Source organism: Arvicola amphibius, chromosome 1 (genome assembly GCF_903992535.2).
Source record: "Arvicola amphibius chromosome 1, mArvAmp1.2, whole genome shotgun sequence".
Classification (NCBI taxonomy): domain Eukaryota; kingdom Metazoa; phylum Chordata; class Mammalia; order Rodentia; family Cricetidae; genus Arvicola; species Arvicola amphibius.
The window spans coordinates 132,319,082-132,344,280 of NC_052047.1; the positions used below are offsets into that span (position 1 = coordinate 132,319,082).

Genomic DNA, 25,199 nt, shown 5'->3' on the forward strand with positions numbered 1-25,199 from the left:
TCCCATCATTAACTTTCACCATTGAAAGAGCCTCTCTTAGAGGAAGTCCAGAAAGCTCCATGCTAATCCCTCAGATGCCTTATTTTTGCTCCTGGCGTGGATCAAGCAGAAGGAAAAGCCTTTGGCCCATCTGAGCAAACAAGAAATGCCTTCCCCCCAGGTACAGACAACACGAGAAGCTGAACCATCCGCTGTTTGTTCTCTTGGAGCCAAAACGAGCAGGCTGAGAATTACCGGAGGCCCAAGACACACTACAATAGTGGAAAGGCTCACAGTCAGCAGCAGATCCCAAACTCTGCACTGTCAAGACAGGGGATTCACCATCGCAATACAATACAGAGAATGTTCTAACGTTGCTTCTAAACCAGTGACATCCTCTCTCTTCACAGGAGAAATGGAACACTATCCCCATGGCAACATCAGTGTCCTCGGCCACCTCCTCCCTACAGCCAGCCTCCTGCCTTGGACCTGCTATGTAAAAACCACACCAGTACAAAAAACGACACCCTTCCAAATCCAATCCACTACGTCAGCGGCATCTCCCAGCCACAGCCCCCCTTCTCCTCGTCTGTGGGCACCGAGTAAACAGGAAGAGGATGAACACAACAGCCGGGTGGCGTAAGGCTAAGGGAGTCCAGAAGAGGGAATCTAGATACAACACTTACAAAGGGGAGACCATGACGTCACCGCCACACTCACTCCACGAGGGAGCTGGCAAAGACGCGACTACACGGCCCTTTGGCTCATAACAGCGGGTGCTGACTAAGCTGTATGAATACATGTATTAAAAACTCCACAGTTTTTCTGTTTCAGAATTTGAAATACATTAGGATGCCCCAGACTCCAAAGAGAAGTTGCTCATGAAATTGCCTGCTACGGAGAAAAACGTACCTCATCCCAAATGCTTGGGCCAGAAGTGCTCCCAATTAGGGCCTTTCTCAGCTGTCAGGATATGTGTGCATCTATTTTACTGGTTGAACATCCATAATCCCCACGCTCTGAAATCTAAACTTCTCCAAACTCTGAAACTTGCAATCGGTGAGGGAATTAAAATGTTGGAGATGACTTGGCAGGTTAGGGATGCTCAACCTGAGGGGCCTTACCATACGCTGCTCCTGCTGTCCACACAGCATCCAGCTATGCTAGCTCCTGGCTGTAGTTGAGTGCCTTTCCTTCCGCCTGCCCTGCCTGCCCTGCCTGTCCAGCCTGTCCAGCCTGCCCCGCCTGCCCTGACCTGCACCTCCTGCACACAATCCCAGGAGAAGTCATCTTCACACACTGAACTGTAAGACATTAACCTGAACGCAACACTTCTATATCCTCCCACCCAGATGCCATGCCAAAGATCAGACAGCCAACCAAATATTAGCCCTCTTTGCCAGTCACCTCTACCAGGACTCTTGCCAGAACAGAGGGGAATCAATAACCTTCCTTTCTCAACTGTGGGTCAAAGGGCATCTGAAGGTTCACAGGAACAGAGAACTATGACCAAGTCCCGACAGGTTCCTGGCAAGTTGGTACCCATGAACTGTCATCTGCTCCTAGAGCTTGCAAGGGGTAACTTCTTCCGAGGAAATTGCTCATTTGCCAGTCAATGCCTTTGAAGCAGCTGACCACTGACCAGACTTTGCCCCCAGGAAGCCCTGTGGTAAGGCAGGAATGCGAAATCGCTCTGGAGCAATGAAATCTCATTAAACGGCTTTGACCCCAGGGAGTTTGGAAACCCCCATCCAGAAGAAAGTACTAAGCCTCCTGTAATGAGAAACAGGCTGAGTGTGTGTCTCAGCCTGGAGACAGCAAAGAGGCATAAGACTGCCTAATAAGAGTGACCAATGGTCACCTGTGCCATGAGTTAGAGCACGCTCTCATGGCAACTCTTTCTTCAGTGGGTGCTACAGAGAAAGTAGGTTATTGCCCGTTATGGTTGGAATCAGAAACGGCCCCCATAGGCTCAGGTTTTGAATGTTTGATTCCCAACTGGGGGCACCACTTTGAGTGCTCTATGGCCTTTAGCAGGTGAGGCCTGGCTGGCAGAAGTGGGTGACTATGCCCTCCCTGATTTCTCATCCACTCCACCTCACGCCCCCACCACAAAGCCAGCTCCACCCTGCCTTTCCTCCAGTAATGGACTGAAATATCTCTGAATCTGGGAGGCAAAATATGCCTTTCTTCCCCAGAGTGGTATAGGGCATATGATTGCAGCAACACACATGAACAAAAATACCCGCACTGTCCAGTTCAGGAATCAACACATAGAGGTAGCAGGGCTTCCCAAGGCCACAGAAGGCAAAAGTGCAAACTCAACACTTTACACCCCACATAATTCCCACCTGACTCCCCCAAAGGCACAAGTGGCAAGGAGACTCTTACATCCTAACTGTGGCAGCCATGGTTTGGAAAGGTAAAAATGGCTGGGGGAACCCCCAGCGCAACAGCGATGTGTTTCCCCGCTGGCTGCCACTCAGGGCTATGATTCTGTGTTATGCACAAAGGCCCTCACTGCAACCTGAACCCTTAGCCCATTTGCAGTGGAGGAGCTTTCTGCCTCCCTCCAGCTAGACTTCCTAAGTCCAGAGCTGGCGGTGAGAGACAGCCCTAGCATAAATCAGGTGTCAAGCAACAGCAAGAAATGGCACAGTGTCATTTGGCAGCAAGATCGTAAATATAGACAAATCTAGGCAAGGCCCGGGAGGCCAGGAAACCACTGCAGGTCCCCCCGGGGGCCCAGTGCTGAAACCTGGCTGGCACTGGAGGAGCATAGGCCTTCCAACCAAGAATGGAGGGAAAACTGGCATTCAGTGCCTTGAAACCTCTAGATCATGGTCCAGGGTTTCCTCAGTGCTCTAGCCAAGACCGTTCCTGTCACATAAAGTTCTGAGAAGCCACTGTCAGATGGAAACTGACTCACGTACGATCTTCCTCATCAGAAATCAAGAAGATCCTACTAGTGGCAGTTTCTACAAGGAACTCAATGGTCAATTGAGTCATTATTAAACTTACTATTGACATTTCTTTATTTTCATTTTTGAAACAGGATCTCATATACCTGAGGCTGGCCTCAAACTCACTTTGCAGTCAAAGATGACCATGGGCTTCAAATCCTTTCCCCAAGTGCTAAGTTCACAGACATGACATATCATGTCTGGTTATATGCAGGGCTGGAGATGGGACACAGGACTTCACCATGTATGACAACGAGCTCTCTATCAACTGAACCACACCCCAGCCTGAGCCCCTAATGTCACTTTTCATCAATGACTTGAACACTCCAGACCCACGGCAGGTGCCACACCGGGTAAGCAGACGTGGTTTTAGGAATTCTGACTCCTCCGATCCCTTCTTCACTGTTCCGAGATCACACTAAAGTCTTTGCCATCCCAGCCTCCAAGCAGCAAACCAAGGCTTTGTACAACCTCTCCCTCTCTCCCTGGAGACTGCAAGAGGTTCCAGGCCATGGGTTGGCCAGACAGCAGGGCTTAACGGTCTACCTGGAAGAAGACAGACCTCATTCCTCTCGAATGCACACCTGCCAGGCTGTGTCCCATCACATCGAGAGCCGAGCTGTGGGGGATTTGTGTCAAGGGCTAGCCAGCAGAGTCATTCTGGCCTGCCGGTGACAAGTCAGGACTGGAGGAAAAGCTGAGCCATCCTCAGCCAGCCAGAGGTGAAGAACAGCATGTGACAGCCCTGTCCATCCAAAGCCAGGGCTGGGAGATGAGATTCCAGAGAACCAAACTAAGAAGGGATCTGAGGTCCTATCCATACCTCCAACACACGCTGCACTCCCCCCCCCCCCCGCCACATATTCAACATCTGGAGAAAGGGGTCACCAAAAAGTATCCAATAGTCTGTTATAATGATTAGCAAGGTCCTAATTCAAAGCCAAATGGACTACATGAGAGAGGAAGGGTACTAATCCCCCACTTCTTCATCCGTGTATATACATGTATGCTTCAACTTGTGTGGGTCCACGAGTGTATGTATCTGTGGAGGCCTGAGGTTCCTATCAGGAATTTCCTTGATCCCTCTTCTACTTTATTCTTTGTGGCAGGGTCTTCCAAACTCAGAGCTCCCTGGCACAGCTAATCTCTCTAGCCAGCTTGCTCATGGGATCCTCCCTCCCAGGCTGGATCCGCCACACTCACCCAGCATTTACCTGGGTCCAAGGGTCCAAACTCTAGCCCTCGAGTCCATTTGCTTGGCAAGTGCTTTATCTACTGAGTGATCTCCCCCTTGCCTGACACTAATAGTCTGAGAGCTATGGAGACCACGTCTGAGATGCCTGTGCTGAGGTCTTCAAGACCTCACACACATCGCTGACCCAAATTTCCTCAGCTTTAAGACGGGGTTGGGGATGGAAGAAGAGAAAGGATGTTCTGTGATCCTCTGTAAGCCCAGCTGCCAAGCCAGTCTAAGATGGCCTGGGTGACATCATTAACCAGAGGCGCAAAGTCAGCAGGAAACAGAATTCTACTTACTGGTCCCCAAATGGTACTCGGTTTACCTAGTTAAGACACCTGCCTTCCAAGTATGAGAACATGGTTTGACCCCCAAAACCAACGGATAAAATCTAGGCATGATGGTGTTCAATGCGCTTGCAAAGCCAGTGCTGGGAAGGCACATATAGGTTGACCAGCCAACCTAGCCTAACTGGTGAGCCCAAGGTCACAGTGGCAGACCTTGTGAGGAGGGGGAGGGGAAGGGACAGTGAATGGCTCCTAAGGACCAGCACAGAAGTTGAAGTTGTCCTCCAACATCCACGCACATCCATACACACCCCACTAGATACATTCTCTCTGTATGTCTCTGTCTCTGTCTCTCTTCTGCTTGAGACTAACAAAAGTTATTAAAGAGTAACCCACTCGGGGACATTCGTTACAGAACTTTTAGGGTACTAATACACCCATCCCACAAGTGATGATAAACATCTTCTTCAATCTTACTGGTTATAAAGCAGGTTCAGAAGGGCTCAGTAGCTCTTCTGGGGCCCAGATGTTCCTGCCACTGGGCTGGCTGCTCTTATCACTACGCTGAGAGGTATTTGCTCCTAAGATGCCAGGGCCTCAGATCTTGGGTCAGACCCAGTGAAAAAAGTTAATGACTTCTAGGTGCCACTTGGTAATGGTGGGGCATCCATCACATCAGGACTTCAGCATCCCTCACTGAGGAAACACGGTGAAGACTCACCAGCTCCCATAGCCATATACTTGGCAGGCTGGTTTATTATTGCCACAATCACGGAGACGTGGAGCTTCGTGCTAATTTTCCTTTGCTATAAATGGCTGAAAAGTAATGGTGTCAATTTTAATGAGGATCAAGCAAGGCTCCTAAAAGGACCTTGTAAATGAAGTGCAGTCTCCTCACATACAACAATGGCCTGCTGTTTTATTCCAGAACACAAGAGTATCGTTTAAATTACACGGCCTTTACATGGCCTTGCGGAGGTGGAGCCTTTCGGTCCTGATGCTGCCTAACACCTGAACCACAGATGCAGGCAACACAGCAACACTCCGGCAAGAGCCAGACTTCCAGGTCACTGGAAAGAGTTTCGAGTCTTCTGTGAAATAAAGAGGTAACTGAGACCCTGTTACCACACAGCAAAGTACTGCATTTGGACTTCAGGGCCACCAGGAGTTTGTTGCCTAAGCCTGAATCCTTTCTGTTTCCACTTGCCAAGATGTTCAGAATGACTGCCAACCCTGTAAGTCTCTATGTGGCTCCTCGGCTGACTCAATTCTCATTTTATTAGTGCTTCTCAAAGCAACTTCTGGGGTTTTCAGAAAAAAAAAAAAAGAGTATTTCACACCTCCATCTTTACTGAGAATGTCTTATATTCCACTGACTTTTGGCTTCTATTTATAAAGAAGGTTCAAGGCTTAGAGAAAAGAAAAAAAAAAACCACTGGAGTTGTGCTTTAATGGCTATTCCCAACCAGCATTGTGTCATTATTGGCCCGGGCTGAGCTGGGCGATCTCCCAAACTTGTGACATAATCAGGCCTCTCTCTGCATTACTCCATACACTCCACGCTCCCTCCACATCACACCACTGAATCATACGCTCTTTTCAGCAAGACTGATTGCCAGGGGATTAACACGAGACAGCCCAGTGCCATTATTCAGCAGCCCCATTCAAATCCCAGCCCTGAACTCTAAGAGAGATTTCAGAGCTTTCACAGGGATGAGCTGCCAGGGAGCTCAAAGGGGAGGTGGGGCGAGGGGCTTTTGAATGTTTAGCACAACAACTCAAGCTAAAACCTGCTGTAAGCAAGACCCTGAGGCTACAGCGGCCCTGCCTTGACTCCTCCATTCTTGGAATGGCCCCAATCATGAATAATTTGTAGACCTGTGCTAGGCTAAAATCCCAAAGGACTCCTACAGAACGATGTTTTTCCTCCATAATAAATTACTTAATTTTAAATCTAACTTTCTTTTCTTAATGCAAACACTCCGTGTCAGATTCGGTCCACGCAGCCTGAAGTAAATCCCAAGTCATGTGCTCTTTGATGAATGGATTTAGAGCCATTTGTGACAAAAGAAATCCTCTCACACGTCACTCCTCTGTGTGTGTGTGTATTTACTAAAATATCTGAGCCTGGCATACCACAAATGTCTCAATAAGAAACAGGACCAGAGCCAGGCCTGATGATGCAGTTTGCAAGATGAGCTACTCAGGATGCTCAGACAGAAAATCAAAAGGTTGACCTGCCTGGGCAACAGAGCAAGTTCAAGGCCAGCCTGGGCAACTTAACAAGCTCTTGTCTCAATATATCACATACATATTTTTTTAACTGTCTGGAATAGCTGGCTGATGGTGGTGCACACCTTTAATCCCAGCACTCAGAAGGCAGAGGCAGGTGGATCTCTGTGAGTTCGAGGCCAGTCTGGTCTACAGAGAGAGTGAGTTCCAGGAGAGCCAAGGCTACACAGAGAAACTCTGTCTTGAAAAACAAACAAACAAGTGGACAATGTCTGGAATATAGCTCAATGATAGAGCACTTGCCCTGACTTCAGGCCTCAGTGTTTGTGGATGGGGAAGTAAGAGACACAAGCTACATTATAGGGGCAAAACCTACAATCTACACACTAGGGAGGTGAAGACAGGAGGATCAGGAGAGTTCAAGGTCATCCTCAACTACACAGCAAGTTCAAGACTAGTCTAGACTACGTGAGATCCTACCTCAAAAAACATAGAAGCAAATAATTAAGACATAAAAGAAGGCCCTAACACTCTGTTAATGGATAGAGGGTAAATATTGTGCAATGGCCTATCAAATGTCACATTCCGCCTCCTGAACCACTCAAATACTCTTGTCCCTGAATGCTTACACTCAAATGGAAGTTAATGACGATATAAACGAAGCTTGGTAAGGCATAGTTTTTGTGACTGTAACCTCACTTAACCAGACAGGAAAAATCAATAGGATTTTCTGTTTAACTTTTAGTTAACCTAAATCTTCAATTAAACAAAACTACGCAATTTGGTTAATCCTATACTGAGGAAGGTTTTTAGTGGTTCTTGGGCAGTTTGAGAATTTGCAAACTCTCCTTTCAAATAGTTTGTATTTCTTGAAAGAGACAGAAATACCCCTAAGTAAGAGAATAACCAGGACCGTGCATAGGGAAATGATGTAGGAGAGCCTCTGTTGACAGAGTAAAGTGGGTAGAGTCACCAAAGGCCATGAAAAATCAACACAGATCCTGTGAGCTCAGAGCTGAGTACTCAGTCCACAGTATGCACATGGAAGAGTGACCCAAAGAAGTGACTAAGGACACGGGAGGAGCCCAGTGTCACTCTAGGTGACAAATCAGAGCACAGACAGCTTCTGCAGGGAAGAGATCTGAACCCACCATCCCTGCAGCCCAGAGAGCCCAGCTGCAGACTCCTGTAGGGATGTGTGAGAGCAAACACTACCAACTTGACAGGGCCTCGAATCGCGCAGGAGACAAACCTCTGGCCAAGGCTTATGCAGGAGCTTCTAGGTTAAATTAATAAAGGTGGGAGGGTGCGTCCTACAAAAGGGTACCCCATTAAATGAACTGCACAAAAAGAGGAACAGGGTGCCTTGTTCCTGACTCCATGCCTTTCCCACCATGATAGACTCAAACTATTTGAGTCCGAGTGAAAGCCTCCTTCAGTAAGCTGCTTTTGTTGAGTAACAACAAGAAACGTAACTAAAGTAGCAACCAATCAAATCTCTTCATTAGTCACAACAAAAACTCACTATAACCAATAAAACTGTAAAACTTGGGAAGAAATGTTTCTTTCGGAAACTACGGGCTATGTAACCTTACGAAGGGTAACAAAAAGGACCTGCTTACCTGCGACAAAAACACATCTGCCAGCTCAGAGAAACAGCTCCCAGGAAGAGACACTGACCATCTCTGACATTGACTTTTTTCTTCCATCCAGACACAGGCTCCATCATTCATTATATTAACTTTTCTTTCCTCTTTAGCCAATGCCATAAGCTGCCCTTCTTTAAACAATGCTGCCTCTCTTTAAAAACAAAACTTTTCCAGGGCTGGAAAGGCAGCTTTAACAGCTAAGAGCACATACTGCTCTCTCAGAGGACCTGAGTTCCGCCCTCAGCATCCACACCGAGCGGTAGACAACTGTCTGTGATTCTAGCGCTGGGAGACCCAAGGCCCTCTTCTGGCCTCTACAACTGCCTGCCCTCTCTTGTACATATCCACACAGACACACTTATGTACACAATTCAAAGTCTCCCTGCACACACTAAGATTATTCAGAATAATCTTAGCCTCCAGATTGAGATGCTTTACAGCATAGGCACCCGATAAAAGATAATGCTTAGGAACCCAGGAGATCCGCACCTGTGACCCCACAAAGGCCGTAAAACCTGGCTACATGGGAAACAGAACATAGTCATACGACAGAAGCAACCTTCTCAGATGACATCTTAGGGGTACAAGAAGGAGACAAGCTGATTCTCCTTGAGAGTGAGAACAATACCCACCCCTGCCGTGGTTTTAAATGAGTTGAGCTACAACAGACTGGGGGTGTACTGCTGCCAAAAAGACAAACTCACCAACAACATCGAGGTGGTAGGTGTGATTGATGGACCCATACTCATTCTCCACTAGGCAGGTGTAGTTGCCTTTGTCCGAGGGGACCACGCTCTCCATGATAAGGCTCCAGTGCTGGTTTCGTACCTGGAAAGGCCAAAGGGAAACTGATTACTGATAACAAACAGTACCAGATACCTGTGGTATCCTTCCTTGACTTAAAATGAAGTTGGCTGGGGCTGGGAGTTTAGATCAGTGGACAGAACATGTTCAGCACGCACGTGGCCTGGGTTCAATCCCCAGGAAGTTGCTGGAAGCGGAGTGTAGAGGAACTGTAAACTGCCCTCACAATTAATATTCAGAACGGTGATGAACGAAAGGAAAGGTTTCCCTAGACTGGGCAGGTATTGGCATACTCTAAAAGCATAGGGCTATCCAAGGGTATACAAAGGTGTGCCCCTGTCTTGGATTTGAGGTTCCATTAAGAGAACCCACATGGCCAAGAGGACCAATCACAAAGCCACACAATGTCACATGTCACTGGCAGGCAAACTCCTAAGGCTACCCTTCAGTGGGAGCCTGCCGTCCCCAGGGCACCACGGAGCACTACCTGGAGCCAACACTGATGATCGCAGGCTGAATGCCACACCTTCTGCCCTTGGGTCAGCTCTATTCTTGCTCTCAGAGCCTCTTGTTTCTTTCTCTGGGACCCCAGATCCATGGAAGTCTCAGGAAGCTTCAACTTGAATAAATGGCATATGTTCCTGGTTTTCCCAGAATTCCAGACATGGGAACCAGGACTCCTAGTTACGTATCTGTTTGAAGGTTCCTTGAGACACTCCAAAGATAAGAAGCGTATGTAAAACTGACCTATTATGAGTCCCACCCCTAGTCTGTCAGCTCATGCCAGGTTCTAATGATCTCGTCTTGTGAGAACCTAAACTAGAGAGTAAGGAGAACTACCTCATAGCCATGCACTTCTAAGAACAAGGGCAGGGCAGCTGTCCCATGATGCACCTGTGAACAGGGGTAAGAGTAGCCTGTCACTGTGGCTGCAGAGTGGGGTCACTGCTGCTGAGCTCAAAGCCAAGATCATCGTTCCCCAGTAGTGTGTCACATGGTACCATTGGGGCGAGGGGCTGGATCACTCTTAACAACCCAAGCAAAGGGTCAGGAACAAGGTTGAGCAGTCACCCCACTTAGATGATGCCACTGACCCCAAGCCTTGCACAATCGTGGAGTTGCCTCAGAGTTCAGCACAGGAAGGTAGCAAAAGAAAACTGACTCCCAAGCGAGACAAGTAGGAAGAGGGAATGAATCTGAGGGCTTAAGACTGATAACAGAGAAAGCCCGTGCTCTACTCAAAAGAATCACATTGGTCTCCTTGCAAGGCCTACAAGGCACAGCCTGAGAAGGAAGTCAGATGCCCCACCCCCAGCTAGAAGTTCCCTACTCGAGGCAGTATGAGTGTCCAGATAGGGGAAACCCATGCCACATTCCGTGGTCTTACGGGAACCAGTCTAACTCCTGTCCCAGGGTGCTACCTGAAGCTGTCACTCTGGGAGGTGGAGAGGAAGTGACCAGCTCTCTTGCAGATCTCAAGGCAGACCTTCTGCATACCAGGATCTCGGGAATATCAGAAATGGCTCTCTCCTTGCCAGACACATGGAGGGTAATTTAGGGACGCAGCCACAGGCTCCAGAGTCACCAAGCCTCATAATCCAGCCTTGAGCCCTGCTGTAAATATTCAGTTCTTTGAGCCCCCGCTCAAATGTCATGCCCATAAGCCTTTAATCATGGCAGCGCCTCACTCTGGACCCTATCCAAACTGTCAATGTCTTTCTTGTGCCTGGATTCAGACTCTGGTACATGGCATATTCCAAATGGATTTGCCCCTGAACTGCTAAGGGAGGTGACGTTGGCTGCCCAAGACATCTGATTTTGGCTTGGGGCAGCAGAGTCTGGCAACTGCCTTTTGGGGTACCCCTCCGCACAACCTCCCTTGCAGAATACATGGTCAGTTAGGTGTTTCCTTGGGTCTATCACAGTCTAAGAAAGAGCCCTGAATATTAACTTCTTGGAGACACACTACAAATACCAATAAGTTAACATGGATAAAATATAAAATACTATTACAATAAGAAGCACCTATACCAAGGTGGGTACTACGACCCTTCTAGAACCTTGTTATTCAAGCAATACCCCAGCAAAGCAGTGTTGTTCATATTTTCTTTCCGACACCACTGCTCCCAGTTGAATTCCTTGACCACCATCAAACCTGCACTTTAAAGCTGTGGCATTTTTCAAACTGATGCTCTTAGAAGCTGCCCACAGTGGGAAGTAGGTACTTCTATACTAGAGGAGAGCATGATGTTAATTAGGGGCCGCTTAATAGCAAGTCCAACAACTACAGCAGCAACTCTGTAAGACACGGGAACCACAGGCACCGAGTTCAGAAATGTATTAAATCAGTGTTTGCGCATCAAGATTTTGCATGACCTGCAAGAGGGTACCCTTGCAGCCAGCACGTGAATGGCACCTTGCTTGCCCTTCCATGTGCTCTTCTCAGTGTCTCAGATCTGCAGGGCCACAGTTGTTTTGGCATTTGGGTCAAATGCATATACATTGTTTTTGCTTTCAGAGAACAGGGAATATAAATACACCCCCGCCCAGTGGGGGGAAAAAATCTGCTCAACCTCATTAGCAATCAAGGGAATGCAAATTAAAACAATAATGAGACACTTGTTCACCAGCTGATTAACAAAAATTAGGAAGATCGGTGTCACTTTAGAACTTGAATGAATATAAGGGAAAACAGACACAAGTGGAGAATTGCAACATAAAGCCAGAGAAAGCGGTCGAGGAATAATTTGGTGGCACCCATTAAAATTAATGACACTTTTTGTTGTTTAACCCCATGAATGCTACATCTGGGTATCTTGTCCACAGAAAATAATCAGTCTAGCCAATCAGAGAGTTCAAGACCTTGTCTCACAAAGTAGCTAGAAAGTGATTGAGGAGGCCATTGGATGACAACCTCTGGCCTCTGAACACATGCGTGTGCACACACAGGAACACACAGACACACAAACTGAAAGAGACGGGCTCCTCAGCCATCTGATGGGTCCTAGATCCTGTTCTGGGGAATGCCCTTATCTGGCTCTCTCTAGCTGACCAACAACAAAGGACCAGGGACAGGAGAAATCCTGCATATCGCAACATTCCTGTGACTTTATTTTCATTCCTGCCCACAGCCAAATTTGTGTGGAACTCGTTATTTTCCAGCTGCCAAATAACAGAATTGGCGAACAGAGCTCCAAAACTATGTTCACCAAGGTCTTTCTTGAAATAACATTTCAGCATTGAAACAAAGCAGACCAAAGCTAAACCCCTGAGCGCTTTAGCTTGGAACACGAAGAGCAGATTCCACAAATGCTCCACACCCCACCCACGTGAAGACAGAAGGTGGTCTAGACAGCTTTTGCTGCTGTTGTTATTTTTGTTTGGTTTGGGTGTTTTTTCCCTCAGACTATTTCTGCTATCTCGAACCTGTGAAGGCCTCAACTATGTTCAGGTGACAATCTGGTATGAAAATTTAACACCAAAACAAAATCAAAACTTATCACCAGAGAGTCAAAGGCCAAAGGCCCCAACTGTCACCTGGATGTTTGGCTTCCTCATTGCAAAACAACAAAATACTCAAAGATTTCCAAATACCCAGGTGTTTCACTACCAAGTGCAATAAACATCCAGAAGCTGCACTCGAGCCAGCTCCGAGGAGGTGTCCATGTGTCAACAGATGCCCCTGTGACTTCCCGGAAAGCAGCAATCGCCGTAGCCTGGGCTTCAGAAAGGTGGTCCACAAACACCCTCACTATTCCGTCTCCAGCCCCATTTCCAGAAGGCTCCCAGGGAATGCAATTGCACACGGGGCTCACACGTGTAGAGGGACTGGCACTTGGGGCTGCTTGTCATCACCCAGAAATGACGGCAAACACTTGTTAATGCTTAAACCGGCATTGATGGGTGGCCATGGTTTGTTTTGCGGGGGGTGGGGGGTGTCCAGAGAGCAGGGCTGTACCACCACTCATGGAAGCTGGAATCTCTTCACTCCGCCCAGTCGGCAACCCCTGAACCTCTACAGAGGAGGTTCAATGTGACTGACACTGCCAAGTGCAAGGGTACCCACTCAACAGCCTGCTGCCTGAAGGTGCTAACAAAGGGGGTGGCAACAGGGCCTCCGACACCTCTTGAACTCAGCTCTTTAACAGTGCTGACCCTCAAGACCTAAACAAAGAACTGTCATATGATCCAGCCATTCCACTAAGGATATACCCCAAAGAACTGAAAACTACAACTCAGATACAGGCACACAAATTATAACAAAAGGTAGGTACATCCATCTGATGAGACAGTGATCAACCATAAACAGGAATCAAATCTTGACTCACACTATAACTTAGATTAATCCTGAATACATTATTTGAAGTAAAATATGCTGGGCATAAAAGGCAAACATCCGGAGATTACATTTACATGAGGTACTAAGAATAGGCAAATTCACAGACAAAAAAAAAAAAAAAAAAAAAATAGACTTGAGGGTCTCCAGTGCTGGGGGAGGGGTTATTTCTTAATGGGTGCAGAGATTTTATGTGGAGCAACAAAAAAGTTTTGGAGCTAATAAGAATGGATAAACAATATGGTATTATAGGTATTCTAGGACAATGTTTGGTGGGTATTTAAGTCTCATAACCCAGAGAGGGGACAGAGTTGTAAGAACAAACACACAGAGACAGAGAGACACACACAGACAGAGAGACAGAGAGACAGAGAGAATCATGCTTCTGGTCAAGCTTTACTTAGAATCCAACTGCCATCCCCTCCCCTTTCTGCACATACTAAAATATCAAGATGCTAGTGGTGGTGCATTCCTATTGTCTAGCACTAAGGAGGCAGAGGCAGAGGCAGGAGGACTGAATTCAAGGACAGCCTGGGTTAGACAGTAAGTTGGAGACCAGTCTCAGCTACCCAGTCTAATTAAATGGCAAGACTAAGTGGAGAATGCCAAATATTTCTATACTTAAATTAGTCTAGGTCCTTTTGGGAAGGTAGGGGTTGCTTTTTTTGTTTTGTTTTGTTTTGTTTTGTTTTTTTGCCTTTGAGACAGGGTTTCTCTGTGTAGCCTTAGCTGTCCTTGGCTTTCCTGGAACTGGCTCTGTAGACCAGGCTGGCCTTGAACTCACAGAGATCCACCTGTGTCTCCCTTTGAAAAATACTTAATTCTTTTTATTTTAATAATGTGTATTACATGGGAAAGATAAGTGCACACAAGTTCTGGTGCCCCCAGAGGCCAGAGGCACGCCAGATCTCTGGGTGCTGGGAACTGAACCTGGATTCTCTCTGCATGAGCAGGACATGCTCTTTGCCACCAAGCCATCCCTCCAGCCTGAGTTTTGGTCCCATTTTTCATTGCTCTGATTTCAAGTGACTTTGTGTTTTCCCTTCTCCCTAAGACGGGCCCCATGCACAAGTCATTCCAAAGCACGCTGGGATGTGGTGGCCAAGGGCCACAAAGTCATAAACAAGTAAGAAAAGCTTGCAAGGCTGGCCTGGCCATCAAAGCTGAGGTGGGCTCCAGAATGACAGGGTTTACGAAGAAAGAAGAAAAGCTGCACAAATAACCAATGTTCCTTTACGGAAACTTCCAGGTCTCTGGCTTTCTGGGAAAACACACTGTGGAAAACTTGACACCTTGCTTCATTACGAAGCAAACAGGCAGGAGTCAGAGGAGTGTGGGGTTGGGACTTGCAGGCCCTCTCTGCGGGGGTTGAAGTTAGGTGGGTCTCTTCAATTAAGTATCTCTTGAAGGATGGACAACACCGCTCAGTGGGTAAAGGCAATTGCCTCCAAGATTGATGGCTTAAGTGTGGTTCCCTGGGACCCATCCGGTGGAAGAAGAGAACCAACTCCCGCCCACAGGTTGTCCTCTGCCTCCACATGATTCCCCCTCCACACACACACACACATAGTCAAATAAAAAAGCTTTTCTTGTTTTTAAGTAGGTCTCTCCTTTCCACCTCTGAGGGATGCAAAGCTACAGCCTGTTCCAGACAGCGCCTCAGGTCAAATGTTGGCAGGTGCATTTGTTTAGAAGTTCACATAGCAATGAAGAAAATATCCAAAGGAGAACCCCACACAGGGACCAAGACACCAAACACTGTGTCCTGAAGGTGCAGGTGAAGTCTCAAGTAGACAGTGTCAGGCTGGCAGCCACACCAGGAAGAGGGACCCAGACCTGGGAGAAAGTGTTAGTTGAGGGACCTCCCATGCTTCAGGACCCGGGAACCCTGGGGCAGGTTCATCATATCTTTAGCAAGAATTATGCGTCAGGGAACCATGTTTGCCAAGTTGAAAGCTGTTGACTTTCCTAAATCCCAGAAGCCCCTGGGGCCCCACAGAATCTCTAAATTTTCAGTATCACCAAAATGATGTCCCACTGGTATCAACCTTAATTGCCCTGTTGTGAAAATCTCTATTGCGACATCATTTACATTGGACAGGTCATCTCGGCGGCCACCAGACCACAGCCTCCTTCTGCATGCCGCAGAGAGAGATTAGGAGAGCAGTGGGGTCAGGACCATACATTCCAAAGGCCAGCTTTCCCTTTGTCTTTTACACCCCTTTCCTTTATCTTTTGGGGGGGTGGGCATGCATTAGTATATGTTTCTGTGCAAGTATGTACAGATACCAGACGTCAAATTTGGATACCCCATCCCCACATTATTTTTTGAGTCAAGATCTCTCACCAAACTTGAGGCTCACTGATTTGAAAGGGCTCGCTGGCCAGGGAACCCCAGCCCTGGGATCACATGCACACACTAGCATATCTGGCTTTTTTTCATGGGTTCTTGTGTCAAACTCGGGGTCCTCATGTTTGCACAGAGAGAGCGTGGTTTACCAGCTGAGCCATTTCCAAAGCCCTCAAAAAAAAAATTTTTTTTAACATCAAAATGTCCTTCAGATTTAGAATTTTGCCCCGTCCATTCAAATTCCTTTCTTTGCAACCAGTAACAGCCTAACACTAATTAACAAAACCCCTCCGGGTGGGGTGGGAGGGTTGGGGAAAAACCAGGGTGGTTAAGAGCATTTGCTGCTCTTGCAGAGGACCCACAGGGCAGCTCACAACTGCAGTTCCAGTTCCAGGGATCTGATGCCTTCTTCTGAACTCTGCAGGCACTGGGCAGGCATGTGTGCACAAATACACACGCAGGCAATACTCAGACACATAAAACAACTTAGCTAAATCTTTAAAACAAAACAAAACAAAAAAACGCGCCAGCAATCTGGGCATGTGTCCTCACAAGCTACCGCCATTCTTCAGGGTCCTCCTGGGTGTTCTTATTCAGCACGGTGTTGTCATGGTTAATTAAAACTACCTGCACCTGTTAAAAATCAAGGGCATTCCCTCATTAAGCCCCTGTGTCTAACAGCTCCATAATCGTAATCACTCACGCACATTTGCGAAATGTTCCTTATCCATAATAATGATGTGCAGCCCATTTATTTTAAGACCAAGAGTCTCTGGAGACTCACAGGCTCGCTTTGTGCCTGCTCAGAGGTTGTCTTCCTGAGCAGAATTTGGATCTGACCACCGCTCTCACAGTAAAACTGCTCTGAAGTCAACAGTTCCGACTGTATCGATTCTGAGTTTCTGCAAGCTGGAGTGGACAGAGTTTAAGTGGTGTGACCCTCCTTTTCTTTTCTTTTCTTTTTTTTTTATAACTTATTTAACTTTATTTTATGTGCATTGGCGTAAAGGTATTAGATCCCTTGGAACTGAGGTTGCAGACAGCTGTGAGCTGTCATGTGGGTGCTGGGAGTTGAACCTGGGTCCTCTGGAAGAGCACCCAGCTCTTAACTACTAAGCCATCTTTCTAGCCCCCATGGCCCTCCTTTTCTAAGCAGCAAGGACTAATAAAATCTGTCTATTTGTTAATTTTACTTACTGCTTTTAGGGTCTAAACCAAGAAGAAAAGGACAAATCAACCTCATGATTCCTGCTTCCACCAACAAGTAGGAGTCCCGGTTGATGCTGGGAGAATTTCCATCTCTGAGGTTTATCAGAACTGCCCTTCTTCGGTCCTACCCTCAACTGTCCGCAACCTACAAACAGACTTACAGGCTTTTCCTCCATCTTCCTCTGGGTTGGGGCCTCTACATGTTCATTTTTTTTTTTTTTTTTTTTTTTTTTCTTTTTTTGGTTTTTCGAGACAGGGTTTCTCTGCAGCTTTTTTAGAGCCTGTCCTGGAACTAGCTCTTGTAGACCAGGCTGGCCTCGAACTCACAGAGATCCGCCTGCCTCTGCCTCCCGAGTGCTGGGATTAAAGGCGTGCGCCACCACCGCCCAGCTTCGAGACAGGGTTTCTCTGCAGCTTTTTTAGAGCCTGTCCTGGAACTAGCTCTTGTAGACCAGGCTGGCCTCGAACTCACAGAGATCCGCCTGCCTCTGCCTCCCGAGTGCTGGGATTAAAGGCGTGCGCCACCACCGCCCAGCTTACATGTTCATTTTTTAAAGGTTAAAATCAAATGGCCAAAATTACAGAAGCAAATAAACCTTTGAGGATGAAAGCCTGCTCAGCCAGCCCCCGATCCACGACAACAGGAAAGAAGCCCACAGAAGCTCAGCAGGCTGGCATGGGGGCTGGGTCCCACAGTACCAGGTTACACACGGGAGAGAACTTTCTTCCACGCACCCTGATGCTGCTTCCACGAACACCTACCTCTCCCACCTGCTTTCAAGAACTGGGCATGGGTGACGTCTATTTACCCACGCCGGGAGGTTCTTAGGTGGGTCTTAGTGATGCCCACACCCTTGGCCTTCATGCCCTTGGTTCATCTCCTCCCTGGGGACCCGTTTAATAAGGGGGAAGAGCAAAAGCACTGGAACATTGCTTCCGGGGTGAGGTTACAGGAGGCTGTGACATATTTATTCTTCTGCTCTAGCTCCTAGTCTGCTGACCCTGAAGATGGCATGCTGTCACCTGCTCTGCGTAGGCCCATGTGGCAAGGAGCAAGAAAGTGGATCCTAATGACAACTGAACAGTTCCCTCCCTGGTTATCCTTTGAGGGGAAACCCAGCCTTGGTTAAAACCTTGCACCATCCTGGGAGAGACCTAGAGAAAAGACCCCACACCAGCTGTACTCGATGTGCAGCAAGACTGTGAGGTACTGACTGCAAAGCCCCAACCTGGAGCCGCTTGTTACACAGCAACCGGTAACGAATACACCCTCACCTCTTCCAAATGCACAGCCGACTTTCATAATAAGCTTACCTTAAATCCCTCTACATGCAAAAACAAAGTCTTAAAACTCTATCTGCGCTGGGTAATTTGAAAACTCCATCTCTTCCCCCCCACACACAAAAAAAGTCAACTAACTAATCCTCAAACTTTTCTCTGTTCCACTTTTTTGTTTGTTTGTTTTGGTGGTTGCTGTTGTTGTATGTAGCCCTAACTATCCTGAAGTTCATTATGTAGACCAGGCTAGCTTAGAACTCAAAGAGATCTGCCGGCCTCTGCCTGCTGAGTCCTCTGACTAAAAGTATATGCTACCCATTGACTTCCCTGGCTCTCCTTTACCTCTAGTCTGCCACTACACTAGTGCTACATTTCCCTGCCTATCCCCCCATTGTGCTAACACTCCATTTCCTTGCCCGTTCCCCCATTGTGCTAATACCACGTTTCCTTTCATGCCCACCTGATGCAGCATGCACTTGTGACTTCATCTTTATCAGCAGCCTCCAAATGCCAGCTCTTAAGCTGGCCTCCCTGCCATACCAGGGCCCCTTTGACTTGAGGCCACATCCAGCCCTGCTTGCGTTAGCTTCCCCAGTGCCTAGACATTGTCCTATATAAGGATACTCAATCAGTGATGCTGAAAGGGTGAACAAAACCACAAGGAGTATCCCCAGGGATGTTTAATCAGTGATGCTGAATGGGTGAGCAAAACTATACTTAGCATCCCAAAGAGCCCTCTCAGGGATGTCACCGACATCCTGTTGCCCAACACCCCAGTGAGTGACAAGACTAAATTTTTAGGCCATTCTCTGATGGGCCCTTGACTATCTCTGGCGAAGGAGGATGAGGGGGTGCTGCCTCGGTCACTGTTCGGCGTCTCCCTCTGGTAAGGAATACTAGCTCATACTCCCTCCTCTAATCCAAGCGATTCCCTCTTAATACAACCCCGCCCTTACAGGGCAGCTGCACCAGTTCACGTTTTACAGACCATAAAGCATATAGAAAACAGACCCTCAACTTTCGACCCCCTGGTTATTAAACTTTTCTCGTGTAAACAAGAACGAAAACGGGGACTAACTTTAAAACCACAGGGGCGTCCAGGGTGATCTTTCAAACATATCAAACAGTGACGCGATCAATTACAGTTAATTACGTCTTTTGAAAAATACATATTCCTTCTGGTCCTGCCAACTTCAGAGGACTTTAAAAAAAAAATAAACATCTCAGAAACACAGGGCTTCAGGCGCTCAGTCCTACCTTATAGCCTCCAATGCGATGCTCCTGCTTAAACTCCTTCCCGTTTTTAAGCCACCTCATTGTGGGCGTTGGATTCCCCCCGGCTGGACAGCGGAATTTCACAGTGTTGGCGGCAGGGACAGCATGCAGCCGCTTCTCCATCTTTTCTGTGTTGGTCCAGTATGGTGCTCCTGAACGGGAAGACAATGAGAATTAGATGTATCTTTCAGGAAGGTAAGACGGCTTCGTGGTACAGGAAAGCATCTGATTTTTCTTTGGACTCCTTGGATAATATTTATGTTCGGGAAATATTTTCAGAAGTCTGCTCCAGCTGGCCTAGCAGAAAGTCCCCAGAGGGGCTGCTTATTGGGTTATAACTATTAACAGGGAAAAAAAAAAAACATTTGAAGCACCTTCTCTCTTGCTCCAGTCTGGTGCCAAAAAATAATTTCATGTCAAATCATGCTTTAACATGCTACTTTATATTCAGAGAAACAATCCACGTAATAGCAAGGGCTCAGTCCTCCAAAAACACATCATTTTAGATGGCCACACCTATTAAATGGTCATATATACACACTGTAAAAATAAACTGTCCTTGGGGACCACATTAACTTACCCATCGGAACTTTCTTTCTGTGTGGGCATGGGTAGAGGGGTGTTCATGTGGGTACGAGTACATGTGCACGCGTGTGAAGCCAGAGGTCAATCTTAAGTGACGTCCCTCAAATGCCAAAAACTAAGCGCCTTATTTTTTAAGACAAGGTCTCTCAGTGGCCTGGAACTTACCCAGCAAGTTAGGCTGGCCCACTATTGAGCTCCCAGGGATCTGTGTGCCCCATTTCCCCAGAATTGGGATTATAAGCATGTGGCATCATGCCAGGCTTTTTCTAACGTGGGTTCTGGGGATCTAAGTCAGGTCCTTTATACATGGATCTAATGCTCTAGACAGCCCGAGCAGTCTTGTAAATGGCCATCAATAGCCTGAGTTCTCATCTGAGCATGGTAAAATAATCCTGGGAGCCATCATTAACCTCCTAGTACCCTGTACAACAAATCAAAAAACTGTATAGATAAGTATATCTTAATTGTTTGATGAAAGAGATCTTTTGTCTTTCCAGGGGTGGTTCTGAACACTATAATCCCAATGCCATGCCTAAACTTCATAGGAGGCAACTAATCAAATGCTAAATAAAGTCATGGCCCCTAAATGGCCTTCACAGTCACAGGAACAAGTGATTTTAAAAGCTCAGAAAAAGAGAAAGGTCTTTCAGTGACCAAGTAACAAGTAAAGTGTATTCTATAAGCAGGCGCTACATCATCAATCCAGAACGCTGCTACCAATTCTTCACGCCTATACTAATGGCTCCTGGTTTCTAGTGACCCAACGTGTGCTTGCCAGGCACTGGTGTGCTTGCCAGGCACTATTCTAAGAGCTTGTACATGCTTAGCATGTGAATCACCTCAACAGCTCAATGAGGAGCTACCATCACCCCTGCTGCAGGCCAAGGAAACTGAGGTCCTGAGACCTGACCTGCAAAGAGCCACAGCACCAAAAGTCATGCAGCGGAGATTCAACCAAGATCAGTCTGAGGCCCGAGTCCCAGTTCTTAGCCCTGGTCTCCTGGCTAACACAGACCAGCTTCAGCAGGAAGTCATGCCTTCAATCATACCTTCTAGACACTGAAAACTGAACTCTGAAACAGTTAGTGGGGGCAGACACTGCAACCTCCAGTACTGCTTGCTCAGAACGTCCACTGAACATCTGGGCAACAAATATACTTCCCACGCGGTGAGGGACGGACGGCAGGAGCAGCACACACACTCCACAAACCAGAGGCAAAACGGTCACAGCCGGGGAACCTATTTGGCAGCCTCCCCTCTAGCATACGCTGGGAGAGGTTCAACCTGAACAGCAGGCTCTCCTGTTACACTCACTCTCTGGAGCAACTGCCCCTGCCCCTGGCTGCCTTGCCCGTGTCTGACACCTGCTATGAGAGGCGGAGCTGGGATGTCTTATCACGGGCACACTGTTATCTTCTTCGGGCTGATGCATGCCCAAGTGTCAAGGTGGTGGGATTTAGGTGGTAACGTCATGACGCCAAGGCTGTGCAAAACCACAGCTGCTCACCCATTTGGAGAAGAGGGAAATCAGGGAAGGGAGGGAGAAAAAGGGAGGGGAGGGTAGGAGAGGGAAGGAAAGAGGAGGGGTGTGGAGGCCAAGGGAGAAGAAGAGAGTCTGCACTACTTCCTTTCCATTCAGTTGCATTTGCGATATGCATCTTGAGGACCTTGTAGCTTGGGCACTGGATGCTTGCAAACACATCTATTCTCCTGAGAGTTCACCAGGGGACCACTGGACTCCCACTTATCACAAGACCCCAAGGGCCTGGCACACCCTGAAACAATCTCAATCATCTTTCATTTTAAAAGCTTCTACTTAGAGAAATCCATCCAAAGCCACTGAAAGCAGCCATTGAGATCCCAAAATAAATAATGAGCTTTGTCCCTAACACAAAGACTTTAACAAATCTGACCTAAATGGAAAGCATACCTCAGGCTGTCAGGTGTCCAGGCTCATGTCATTGTTTAAGTAAACACAATGGCCTATTCACATGAATTAGCTAAATATTAATGCAGTCACTCAGATAGCATCAATTACTGCTGGGTTGAGCTCTGGAATGTCCTTTTTTTAAAAAAAAAAAAAAACATAAAAGAAATCAACAAATAGGTGCTTACAAACCATTAGGCGTGATTTTCATGTTCTCTGAGATCAAAAAGAACTAGGAATGTTCTTTTCCATTCTACGCCATCAAGGAGGCTACCGCGGCAGGGGACTGACTCCCAGCCACGAGCAATGCACTGTCCTGACTTGTGCCAGCATCACGCTGGCAACCCAAGCCTTTGTCCTGGTAGCCAAGCCAAGGCATAACTTAAGGAAGAGGATAAAAGACCGCTGCTAGGATTTCTAGAAGGTCGCTGCTTTCCTAGAGTAAAACTATACGTAGAAAATCTGCTCTCACGAAACAGACCCTGGCCGCACACCATGGTGTGGGCGTTGCTTCTTGTCTCAGCCTCAGGGACCCACGGTGGGGAGGGGGAGCACTATGAAACCCAATCACTCTGGGGCTGCGGCTGGAACTGAATTTCACAACAGTCCTCCAGGAGCCGAAAGGTCATTGAGCTAAGCTGTTCAAGGTGCCAGCGAGCCAGGAAAGGGCTGTCCCAATGCTCTATTGGGCTTCTGACTTTCTGGCCACTGCCACTCTGCTGAGTACTACGTCGTCGGTACAACAGCCCTTGCAACTGAGCTTCTGCTTGGGATGGCAAGTGTACATATTATTAAAAAAATAAACATGATGCTTGGAGAAGAGATAAATCTATTTTATTATTCATAATAATAACACCTTTTAAAAAAATGTATGGCTCTTTCTGATATACACTTAAAGGACCTACATAATCTAGAAAAATAACACTCTTACAGGACCTCCCACTGTGCTTTCTCTGTAACAGTCTCCTGCCCCTTGAGACTGTCTTGTCATGTAGCCCAAACTGGTATCAAACTCAAGATCCTGCCTCATCCTCCTTGGTGCTGGAATCGCGGGTCCAACACTTCGGACTCTGCAGACTATCCTCAATATTCCCTGCCATTTCCACAAAGTAACCACGTCCAAATGTCTAGGCACCAAAGCAGTAGCATATACATCCAGAGAATCAAGGACCAGGCATCTTTGGGGAGCCAAGCCGCCTTTTCCCTACTGACGCTTGGGAGCACTTCAGCAATTTCATGGGGAGCGGGAACTGCTGCCAGGGAGTAAAAGCCTGCAGATGCGGAGTAGGTCCTGGCACCTAGCAGACGGCCACACGCTGGTTACTCAACAACCTGACTGGGATGGAATCGGTAAAGCCAAGAGCACACAAGGCTGCCTGAAATCAGGACCACGAGCAACTGCCTCCCTTAGGGATACGCGGCACACACTCCAAGTCACCTGACTCAAGAGCGGAACCTCCAAAGGCGGGGAAAACGTGAAGCACACCGAGCCACTTGGGAAGTGGAAGAATGGACTTCCCTTTGGCTCTGATGTTCATGTATGCTCATGGCATACCCAGCAAAAGAAAAAAAAAATGTCCTGTTAGTCACAAGATACAAACAACAAACAAATCAAAAGAACAGTGAGAAGCAGCTTAAGTAAGTAAAATCCCCGTCAGAAAGATACAGGCAACCCACCGAGAACTCTCCTCCTTGATACCAGCTCTCATCACCTCTGGGGGATTGTGTTAAGTCAATGTTCACTCTACCAAAACGCAACTGAGTAAAGAGAGGCCCTGACTCCACTCACAGCCCTCCCAAGTACCCCATGGCCATCCTTCACCATTCTGTCCCACCATGGAGGCCCGCACTTCCTCCTCTGGAAGGGTTGCTTCGTCATCACCAATGCCAGCTTCCACATTGGGTGTCCATCCTGGAAAGTCCACCTGCTGGTGGCTGCCAGCTAGCAAGTGGAAAATAAAGTAGGCCATGGCTTGAACTGCAGACAGGGTGGGAGGACAGATGACTGGGAAGAGCTTTGCTATAAACCAGGGAAGCTGTTCTGATAAGGTTCTAATATTCTTTCCAGGCATCTGTGAGCTACGCAGGTATTGATTCTGTCAACAAATGGGAGGGCTACAGGGATTTCTGGCCCTGCAATTTAAACTTAATGATAAAACGTAAGCTGCTGGGCCTGCCCCGTAAAAACCCGTACACGGCCCAGTATTGACATCTCAGGTTTACAAGCTGTTCTCTGTTCAGAACCTAAACGCAAACACAGCCCAATATTTTCAAGGGAAAACTGGGACTCGTATTACAATGTTCCTCCATCTGGCTTGATGGCTGACAGGATCAATGTCACCCAGAAAGGTTAAGTGATTGGATCAAGGTCACAAAGCCAGAGGCCGGACCAAGGCTAGCCCCGAGTCCCCAACTCCCTTAGCAAAGCTCTTCAACCACAGCAGGCTGCCCTGTGAACTCTCCCACAGTAATTAAGTCAAAAGTTCAAGATTTATGTGAGCCGGGGACACTGATGACTGCCAACTTTATTTTTATTGATGCAGAAATTTTAAAGCGCACGGGCTGTTTCAGCTCTTAGATCAAGTCTCCCCAACTCCCTAAAGCCTCGCTAAGGCCCCTGCCTTAAGTCTATAATTAGGCCTTTTAAAAATATCTCTAATCAGGACATCTTAATGCTATGCCCCCTGATAGGTTCAGGTTTTGTTTTGGGTTTTTTTGTTTTGTTTTTTAATATCACTGTTCTTACAGTAGACTGCTATCCATCTGCTTCTGGTTTGATATAAACTGAGGGAAATCAAATCTAGTAGAGGTAGAGAAGGGCTGGAGGGGTTGTGGTTTAGGAAAGAGTGTTGTCTTGGTCACTGTTCTAGCGCTATGAAAAGAAACACCACGACCAAGGCAATTTTTATAAGAGAAAGCATTTAACTAGAGCTGGCTTCTAGGTTCAGAGGTATAGTCCATCATTATCACGGAAGGGAGCATGGCAGCACGCAAGCAGACACGGTGCTGAAGGAGGGGCTCAGAGTTCTACATCCTGAGCCACAGGCAGAGAGAAAAACAGAGACTGGCAAGGGTTTTTGAAACCTCA

General features: G+C 47.3%; 1 protein-coding gene across 10 annotated transcripts in view; it reads right to left on the reverse strand.

The window, feature by feature from the left end:
- Window positions 1-25,199, reverse strand: part of Fgfr2 (fibroblast growth factor receptor 2) — a 102,740-nt gene that overhangs the window by 49,379 nt on the left and 28,162 nt on the right. For all 10 annotated transcript variants that reach the window (XM_038349671.1, XM_038349662.1, XM_038349652.1 and 7 more), the window contains 2 exons: window positions 19,582-19,751; window positions 9,052-9,175 (listed from right to left, as the gene is read on the reverse strand). In XM_038349671.1, coding sequence (XP_038205599.1) covers window positions 9,052-9,175; window positions 19,582-19,751 — 294 coding nt within the window. The remainder of the gene's footprint in view (window positions 1-9,051; window positions 9,176-19,581; window positions 19,752-25,199) is intronic.